The 9749-nt window shown below is 51.6% G+C and overlaps 1 protein-coding gene across 1 annotated transcript; it reads left to right on the top strand.

Moving 5' to 3' along the window:
* Positions 1 to 227: 227 nt before the first annotated feature.
* LOC115383648 (zona pellucida sperm-binding protein 3-like) lies at positions 228 to 9605 on the top strand. The gene is made up of 14 exons (XM_030085780.1): positions 228 to 243; positions 551 to 849; positions 930 to 1032; positions 1405 to 1523; positions 1599 to 1717; positions 2450 to 2553; positions 3151 to 3328; positions 3412 to 3529; positions 4165 to 4256; positions 4372 to 4463; positions 4800 to 4886; positions 4962 to 5112; positions 6911 to 7056; positions 9541 to 9605. The coding sequence occupies exons 1-14, from the start codon at positions 228 to 230 to the stop codon at positions 9603 to 9605; spliced, it is 1689 nt and encodes a 562-aa protein (XP_029941640.1).
* The last annotated feature ends 144 nt before the right edge of the window (positions 9606 to 9749 follow it).

Here is a 9749-nt window from a genome sequence, read left to right as displayed (position 1 = left end):
TCTGTGGACGATCATAAATCTGAGTTTTATGAGGGGCTCTGCTGAACTCCGCAAGACTGCTGACCGCCTCGCCTCGCCTCGACATTCAAGCCCCGGCAGGACAGGAGACCCCGGGTCTCACACTCCCCGAGAGCGCTGATTGATCTGCCTCGTGAGGGCGGTGAAATCCCCTTCGTGTGAGGGGTCAGGCTCGTTGCTGTTGATGAAAGTCTTTGTTCATCACCGTCATGACGAGGGGAGAGCGTCCGCCCTGAAAACACTCCGAGAATGCTCTAAATGCTCTGTTGTGCTGAACCATTTCAATTAATTCAGAGGAAGAGTGTCAGATTGAGAATCCTCCCGGCTGGACTCCAATCAGCTTATTAAGAGTGGGCGGAGCAGCCAGCAGCTGCATCCCATCCAGTCCTTCAGATCAGGGCACCGAGGCAGCTCTGCTCTGTAATAGCTCCACGAACCCTGCAGTCTGTGTGAACTGGTGTGATGGGGTTGAGGGAAAGGCTTTTCTTGGGGTTTGTGTTTCTTCTCTCAGGCGGAAATCTCTTCTCGGCAGCGCAGGACCAGTTCAGCCTGAGCGCCAATGAGACCCTGAACCAAACCTCGCCGCGGCAAGTGACGCCGAGCTCCCAGCCGAAGGCGGCGGATCGTCAGTCCAAGCACATGGAGCCGGGCGCTCCTCCGGTCAGACACCGGCTCAGGAGCTACCAGCTCAGGAGCAAACACTCTCCGCCTGCCGAGGAGACGAGTTCACCAAGCCTGCAGAGGTCAGAGGGTGAGGTGGAGCAGAGGGAACCAGGAAGTCTGCTGCGTCCAGGCCCAGAGCTGAACCCACTTCCTGATCCCCCATCGAAGGTACTGCAAACCCACTTCAGCTCATTGATGTGGCTCCTCTTCATGAAAACGGCTCCATCAGCGTGCGGATGCTCTTCCAGGTGCAGCTGGAGTTTGAGCAGCGGGTGCCGGTGCCAGCTGACAGCGTGTCGGTGCACTGCGGTGAAGGAAAGGTCACGGTAGAAGTCAAACAGAACTTCCTCGGTAACGTCTGCCCGGCACAGGTCCATTTTACCGTTCCCTTCCTCTGATGTCTGAAACATAAAAGGTCACATTAAAGGCCCGAATTGGAAAATTGAATGGAACGGTGAAGATGGGACATTCGGCGCTGATTACTGCAAATGGCACAGACTATGGACTTTGGGATCAATAATATGTTTCCTCTGATTTCTTCACTCTTGAGGAGAGGCACGGTGCTGGGCCATCGGCTGCTCAGATGCTGACTTTACAGCGATGCATTAAGAAGCCTTTTTATTTGTCCTGTGGCTGAACCTCCACTTGCCATGAGTGTTATTGAGCTGAAAATGGAAACGCGGCCTCGGGTCATGCTTTAAGTCTTTCCTCTTTTGTTCTCAGGGAACGGGCAGCTGATCCATCCCACCGATCTGACGCTGGGAGGCTGCCCTGCAGCGGACACCACCGCCCACGTCCTGCAGTTCCAGACAGAATTACACGGCTGTGGCAGCACCATGACAGTACGCAGCTTCCTCTGTTGTCTCCATCTGTTGCACATTTGACCTGACTGAAATGTTCTTTTGTGTTCTCCGCAGATGACTGAAGAAGCTCTCGTCTACACGTTTACTCTGACGTACTCTCCAACACCCATTAGAAACACCTTCATTCTGAAGACCAACCCTGTTAAGGTGGGAGTGCAATGCAGCTATCAAAGGTAAAGTCCCATTCAACGGCTTAATAAGGGTCACCAGTTGGGTGCCGATTCCAGTTTAGGTCGACCAACCTGCAGCTCCAGCAGTCTTCCAGCCTTCTACATTTGAATGTTATCGCTGCTATATGATAATCGTCTGTTGCATGAAAATGTTGATTGTTGCGCCATGGCTGTCATGCTGTAAAATTCCAGTTACAGTTCACAAAAACCTTTCGCCAGATGTTAAAATGTCTCAAGCTTCATCTTTCTACTTTCAACCCTAAAACTGTAACCAGGGGGGTCGAAACCTGCAGTTTTCCCCCCTCAAACCAGACGCTGGAGTGACTCGGTACACCCTCTAGTGGCATGAAGTGGTATTAAACATAGTCCAGAGGAAACCAAAGCGCTGCCTCGCAAAAAAATGAAATTGAAATGAAACCAGTGGCTCGAGTCGGTTTAGAATGTCCAATATGTAACTTGTTGCATGAAGTACTTCATATTAAAGCAGCTTTGCCGGAGAGAAACGTCAGTTGAGTTATAAAACATAATATATGCAAGCACCCTCTCCTGGTTTAAGTCTTATGCATATGGTTGTGCACCTTGTTAGGATGGTTCCAGGGCCATAGTGGAGATACTTGTGGCTCCCAGCTGGACTATGGGTTAACGCCCGGCGGTGGAGCCTGGTGCCGACGCCGTTCACCCCTGACCTGCTGTGCTCTCGGCGGTGACTCGCTGCTCCTGTGCCTGTCCCCGCAGGAGGCACCGTGTGAGCAGCGGTGGCACGAGGCCTGCCTGGAATCAGCTCTCCTCCGCCACGCGAGCCGAGCAGCAGCTGCACTTCTCCCTGCGTCTCATGACAGGTGAGGGCGGGTCAAAGAGAGGAGAACCAAGTTTTGATTTGCGCCAGGCGGTGTGGCTAATTTCCCCGGCGACGGGTGTAATTGTAATCACTCAAGGCCTTTTTTTGCAGACTTCGCTGCGACTGTTAAAGATGCTAAGCGGGGACTTGATAAACAGGAGAGAAACTTTTGATGCATGGCGATGAGCTGAAATTACATGCCTCGTAGGCTGCAGCTGACCCGACGCGGTCACTCGCGGAATGGAGAGATCAATATACAGCTCATTATGTTTTCTAATTAATTCCACACGACGGAGAGCAAACGGCTGTGCAGCCGGCTGAACCTGGCTCCGTCCCCGCTGAGTTGCGGCGCTGCGTGGACTGTTTAAAGTTATGAAGGGGAATTAGGAAAGTCATTTCTCCGAGCGCAGGCCCTTGATTGTGTTTCTCATCAGCATCTGATTCATGTAATGCTGTTTTCCTTGTTGCGCCGGTCCCCGAGTCGTCCTCCCCGCCCCGCCACGCTCCTTCCCACGGGCATCGTCTAAGTTTCATCTAATCGGATCGATGGCCCCGGCTTTACTTTCCCACTTACGTCTTCCCTCCTGTATTTGATTAGAGGACTGGCAGTCGCAGAGGCCTTCCAGTGTTTACTTCCTGAGTGACGTGATGCACGTGGAGGCCTCGGTCCTCCAGAGTCACCACGTTCCTCTGAGGATCTACGTGGACAGCTGCGTGGCCACGACGAGCCCCAGTCCCTATTCTCAACCCCAGTACTCCTTCATCGGGAACCACGGGTGAGATTCTGTGAAAACTGTGGAGAAAAGCTTGTCAGCGGGACTGTTTTTGAGGTTCGGACGCTGTGTTTTGCTGTGATGAGGTGCTTCGCCGACGCTAAGCTGACAGGAGCCAAGTCTTACTTCCTGCCGCGGGGCCAGGAGGATAAACTGCAGTTCCAGCTGAAAGCCTTCAAGTTCTTCTCAGATGACAAGTATTCAGTAAGTGGGAGACGGTTTAACGCAGCTTTGAAAGCAATGATCAATTACACTTTTCAATTTCTTTTGCAGCACTGACATTTTAACATTTTCACTTATCAGGGTGGTTTTTAAAGCCTCTCTGCTTCACCACAGGAAAGGTTTCATTGTAAAACTCAGTAAAAAGTTAAATTACTCTCTAGCCTTTCCAGATGACCTTCTCTAATCCTTTCAGTGTCAAACTGTTCAATGTTTCACTGCTTTCTGCACAGATGGAAACATTCAGAGCAGCTATTTGATCCATGAATGGATCAATAAATGTCCCGGATCAATTAGAATTGGTATTTAAACAGTCGTCCTCGTCAAGTCGTTCACATTTTCTTACGGAGCCAACTGGTTCTTTTATGGCAGAATTAGTTTTGTTTTTGCTGGTAATTTAATTTTCACAACTCTTGCCTCATTAAAATCTCCTGAGTTGGAGTCGAAGCTTTTGAAGGTCCTTTCATGGGGTCTTTTTTTTTTCTCCCTTCTTTCTTCTTCCCAAAAAGAAATGTTTAGTTTCCAAAGTTTCAGTTGACAGAAGTTGGGACTGTTGTTTGGAGGGGAAAATGTTGAATATTACATGAAAGTCTTTTAATGGTCACTTCATTCTCCCCCAGCTCTACATCACCTGTCGGCTGAAAGCGTCGAAGGTCTCCGTTCCCATCGATCCGCAACACAAAGCCTGTTCATACTTGACTGAAGCCAAAAGGTTGGAAGAGACAAACCCCCAGTTGCTGTTTGGCGCATGTTTTTTTCCCCCCCACTGCGCTGCGCTGTAACGGTTTGGAAATCTTAACGAAATGCGTGTGTGTGCCCCGGGGCAGATGGGTGGCATCAGGTGGAGACAACGAGGTGTGTAGCTGCTGCGAGAGCAGCTGCAGGGAGCCCAGACTGAAGAGGAGCCTCGCAGACGACGGTACAGCTTCCATCCAGCCTGTGGCTCTTATCCACGCTGCAAGTGTTCATACTTTATATTAAAATAACAACGTGGGGGCCATCGAGACTCGGAACATGTGATTCAGGAACACGGGCAGCATTGTGGGAACTAATCGGTTCCAACCCAGCAGACGAGCAAAGATCCCACTCGTGTTTAGACAAGCTTGCTTGCCTTCATTTGGCGCAGACGCACGCCGTTTATGTGCAGGATTGATTTTGACATAATCCCTCTAATTGTCCGACCCCCTCAGTCGTGTCGGGAGCGGCGGACTCGGCAGTCTAAAACGTGCTCAGCAGAAGGTTTCTGTGTGTGCAGATCCTCGGTGGGGGGGGGCGGCGGCTCTGGGCCCCGTCCTCCTGGAGGAGACGGAGCCGACGGAGAAGCTCCGGACGCGGGAAGCTGGTGAGGATCGGCTGGCTCCGCCTGGCGCTGCGTTCACCCGGGCGTCTGTTAATGAAGCCGTCCTCTGCTCCTCAGTCTCGGACCGGCCGGCGGCCCTGCCGGGTGGGGCGGGGGCGGCGGACCGGCCGGCGGCCCTGCTGGGTGGGGCGGGGGCGGCGCTGGCTCTGCTGCTGTCGGTTGTGGCGGCGGCGGCTGTAATCTGCTGCAGGACACACAAGCCTCCGGGGTATTCTGTCTGCACCTGACTGAAGCCAATAAAGTGTTTATAGCCGAAGTCTTGATTTTGTCGGATTTAAATGAAACAAAGGTTCCCGTTTCTGTTTTCTTGCAGAGTTATTATGGCGACACTTCTCCAAAACTCGCGGTGTTGTCGGTTCAGGCTCGAAATGCATTCATGTCGAGCTCCACAAATCCTCCCCCTCTGCAGGGGAGGAGCTCCACGCGGGCCGGAATGACCCAGAGAACTGGATTTCCTCTTGAATTCATTGCTTGGGTGATTTGTGCAGTTAATTTTTTTTCCCCAGAATCTGCAGCTCGCGCGGCCGCCGCTCTCATCTGGGCCAGATAATTTAATACACACCATTGCCACTGAGCCGCCGTGCAATTCACTGGAGCTGCGTGAGATTTTTCCATTTTAAGAATAATCTACATCTATAAAAAAAAAAAGAAAAAAAAACCCTCACAAAGAGAGAAGCGACGGCGTTGGCTCCACACTGCGAGCTGAGACATAAAGCGCCGTCCCAGTAACAATAGTCATATTTTAGATTGGGGCCATTTTGGGTTTTCTGCCTTTAATTCCCCCCCCCCCCCCTCCAGCCTCTGCCAGAGGTGGAGTATTCATGAGATGGGGGCTCATCACGAACTGTTGCTCACAAGCCCAGGAAGACGAATAGACATAATTAAAAAGCCCATAAAGGCGAGAGCGGAGGCTTTTATTACAGTAATATGTGAAGGCCTCGGTTTAATGGGGTGTTTGTTCCCGTGTGCGGGCCTGACGGCTGCGCTGGTTTACTGCCGCTGCGACGCTGACCCCCCCCGCCGCCGCCTCAACACACCAGAGGCAAATAAAACGCCATACCTAATGATGCACCAGCGGGAAGCGCGACGGCGACGAGCGCACGCGGCGGCGAAGCAACCCCCAAAACCCACAAAACAACGGTCCCCGAAGAGCGGGAGCGAGGACGGAGGGGACGTTTCTCACACAGAGATACGGCCGACTGTCCAGCCAGCGCCTTTTACGGCGTCGCCCACACTGCAGCGTCGGAAAAACACGGAGCGCAGGAAGCATCGACCGCTGCTTTACTGCGGCTTAATGTACACCCAGCTGGTCAGCAGCGCTCTCTGTTTAGCATTTGTTTGGTTTTTATCATGCAGTTCCGTCAACTTGGAACCAAAAGGAGTTGCAGCGAGCGACTCCAGTTTCCCATCATACCTCAGTTTCTGATGAGATGGAAGTGAACAAGTGTTTTTCCGAGAGCATTCGCCATTTCACCTCCTTCCCGCTCCCAGAGCTCCATTCAGCGTTTGTCTTTTTAAGGTGGAATGAAGACAGTTAGAATGGTCACGGAGGGACTTTCCAAACCGCTCACCGTCACCTGGAACCGTTTTCGTCAACAATTTAACACGAATGAATGAAATAAACCAAACCAAATGTCTGCTCCGGTGCACAGACACAATCGAGCAGCCGTCTGGTTAATTAAACTTCCCGAGCCTCGGGTGTTTGGATTCACGCAATATTAAGAGCGCGTCATCAGCGTATACAATGAAACTGGTTTCATATATTCAACATAAAGTGGTTTAATATGAATCTGTAATAATAATCGGTGAATTCCGCGGTCAGAGACGCTGGATTTGACGGGGGTTTCCTTCGGCAGACGTTGAATCTTTCCTCCATCGCTTCAGCTGCTGAGACAAGTGACTTTTTTCTTCTTCTTTTTTTTTTTAACGCGTCTAAAAGCCGCCTGCAGCCCGTGTCGGAGTCAACAGAGTGTAAAAGGTGTTAATGTCTTGTTATGGCCGCGGAGGATGATGATCGTCCTCATCATCGCGCCGCAGATCGCCGCCCACCCACAGATGTCTAACGGTTATGGCGGCACGGGCCCAAGTCGACCGGCAAAACCGGCGCGGAGTCCTGAATCAGCCGTTCCCGACAGGATGTGCGACCCCGAGGGCACGAGCACACACACACACACACACACACACACCTCATGCACAATCAAACGTAATGGTGTGTGTCCGGTGGCGGGCCGGGAGAGTCCTCTCGTGTCTGGCAGCCATAACCATGTTATTGCCGTCGACGGAGCGTGCTGGGGAATATTGTTCCCCGCCATTGGTATGCGGCGGACGTCTCCCCGCGCCGCCGCGCGCCGCCGGTGGAGACAGAAGTCGGTTTTAACGGCAGACCTGTTGGCTGATGCCTCTGACGGCGTGTGGAGCGTGGAGTCGAGGAAACGGCAGTCGTTTCCAACCAGAGGGGGGGATGTATCTGCTTTTTTGTTACTGAACAAAGGCTGACGTGGGGGGGGTGGGGGCGCATTATCAAAGACAGTGTGCCGCGTCGCTCCCAGCTTTTGAAATTGGAGGCAGACGACTGGATCGTTCGCCACAGACACCATCCGACTCCGCACGCCTGCTTCTTCCTTCAATTTAAACAAATATCAAAGCTGTTTAATGTTCGTCGTGTTAAAAAAACAAAGGGGGAGGGGGGGCAGCTCTCGTAAGGATCACACCATCACTTCAGCCGAGAGGACGCACGTGCACCCAAACGTGCACGGGACCCCTGTCCAGGCCTATAATTAACCCTCTTAATTAAGAGAGAAAAAAACTTGCTAACGAAGGAAATGGATTTAATTAGCCTGATCTTAGCTCAGGAACATGCACACACACACACACACACACACGCACATGCACACACACACAAAACAATTAAGCCTCTTTTATCCTGGCTAATGGCTTCAGTGACTCAGAGCCTTTCTCATTAAGACTATCAATAATATGCTGATTACACGCATCCACCGGTCTCCTTTATCAGGGCACAAAGGGACGAGTGTGAGCGTGTGTGTGTGTGTGTGTGTGCGCGAGGTTTCGGGAGTGGGCCGTCCGTCTTATCTGCTCACGCGGACGTCTGAATTGTTTGGCTGGAGAAGCTGAAGGAGGCCTCACTCTTTTATTTAGTGTAGTTTATCTTATCGGCGAGGCCGCGCGCGTCTCTGGCAGAGAGGAAGCGTCCGCGAAGCCGTTGAGCTTGAGGGCTTTATCAAACCCAACATGGAGGAGCGAGGAGCGGCGCCGCCTGCAGGTCGCCGCGACCGACCCCTGAGCTTGAATTGAATCAAATAAAGCACAAATCAAGACTTCCTGTTTTGAATCAGAGCTGAATTTCTTTAAAAAAAAGTGTTGTTTATCTTGTTGTGCTGCGACAGGCGTCTGTCACACCGGCAGGAAGACCCGCGGTCTGCGCCGTGACCTTCCGGTCACTTCCTGTCCTCTCAGGGCCCCGGGTTCGATCCCGGCGGGGAAGAGAGGAAGAGCGCCGGGCTTGACCTGCAGGGCCACACCTTCACCCCCGCCGCCTCCACCCACACACCGTCCCATACATCCCTCGTCGTTGGCCCCATTGTGAGATTTGTTTTTTCACGCCGTTCTGTCGGGTCTCATGTGGCGTCCTACGGCGCTGGCAGATGGACCTTTGTCTGCTTCCCTGCTTTGTTTTTCCTTTACACTAAGGTCTTTTTTTTTTTTGTTCTTCTTTTCTGGGTTCAGAAGTAGCAGAGTGTGAGGAAAATGTCATAAATCTATTGAAATCTGCTGTTCTCTTACATTTAAACCAAAAAGCGCCACTTCAGTTCGCGCACGTCAGCGGCGACCTGGACGTCGGCCCGCCGATGGAACTTAATGCTACGTTTTGAGACGTGTTCTCTTCAGTAATTGCCGCTTTTGTTCCTTTGATGAATGGGGCAGAATGTAGAATATAGACTTCGTGGAGGCGCACATCATCAAAGCCCACAGTGATTATTCCTGACAAATTGGTCCAGGCGCGTGCCGACTGCAAATCACGCCAGCCGTGGAATATCATCATTGCTATTATTTTTTGATCCACACATTCAGAGACTCTTTGTGGTATTTTTGGGGAAAAATCAAATACAATTCAAGGTCTTTTAGAAAAAACAATGGGAATTATTCAGGTTTGGAGGCAGACTCCAGTCCACAGGAGCTACAGGTGTCCAAACACACAGCCGAAGACAAATATTTCCTCACAAACAGCTCGAAACGCCGACACCTGTTTTCTTTATTCCTGCAGATTCATCAGCAGATGATGGATATAGGTCCAGCGCGTACGATAAGCAGGAAGGAGGGCTCATGTATGGACGGCGTGGCCGGGGAAACGGCTCCCCGGGGGAGCCGAGGGCCGGGAGGATGGATCGCACAGAAAAACAGGATTCTGTCTCCGTATGAGGCGAAGGGAAACCCAAACAGAGGCGCTGACGGCTTCCTCCGCCCAGGCCCCGCTGGGAGAGCTTATCCAGCTTTTGCATTGTGAGATAAGGAGGAGGATTTATTTATTCAGGTTGATAGCTCTCGCGCACTTTGAATGATAAAAGAGCGTGTCGGTGTGCCGCGCAACTCATCCCACGTTTTTTGCGACGCCAATCAGAATTAAAGGTCACGCTCTGCAGGACGGACGTGCTGAACGCCGGAATCCGTAAAGGAGAGGTGTGACCGCGGTGATTTTCTCTCCCCTCCGTCTGTGGTCTGGTTCTCATTTAGAGCACCTGAACGCTCTGATCAAACACAGTTCAGCACATTCCCAATTAAACACTGGGAGGAAAAAAGAAAAAAAAGAAAGAAAAAGAAAAAAAAAAA

This window comes from Salarias fasciatus (assembly GCF_902148845.1).
Source record: "Salarias fasciatus chromosome 23 unlocalized genomic scaffold, fSalaFa1.1 super_scaffold_20, whole genome shotgun sequence".
In the NCBI taxonomy this organism is placed as follows: Eukaryota; Metazoa; Chordata; class Actinopteri; order Blenniiformes; family Blenniidae; genus Salarias; species Salarias fasciatus.
This window is presented reverse-complemented; position numbering and strand designations above follow the sequence as displayed.

Excerpts from the sequence above, each read along its gene's own strand:
- LOC115383648 (XM_030085780.1), top strand. Across the intron at positions 1,524-1,598 it reads GCTGTGGCAGCACCATGACA|ATGACTGAAGAAGCTCTCGT; the intron begins GTACGCAGCTTC and ends TGTTCTCCGCAG. Across the intron at positions 7,057-9,540 it reads CAGGATGTGCGACCCCGAGG|AATTAAAGGTCACGCTCTGC; the intron begins GCACGAGCACAC and ends GACGCCAATCAG.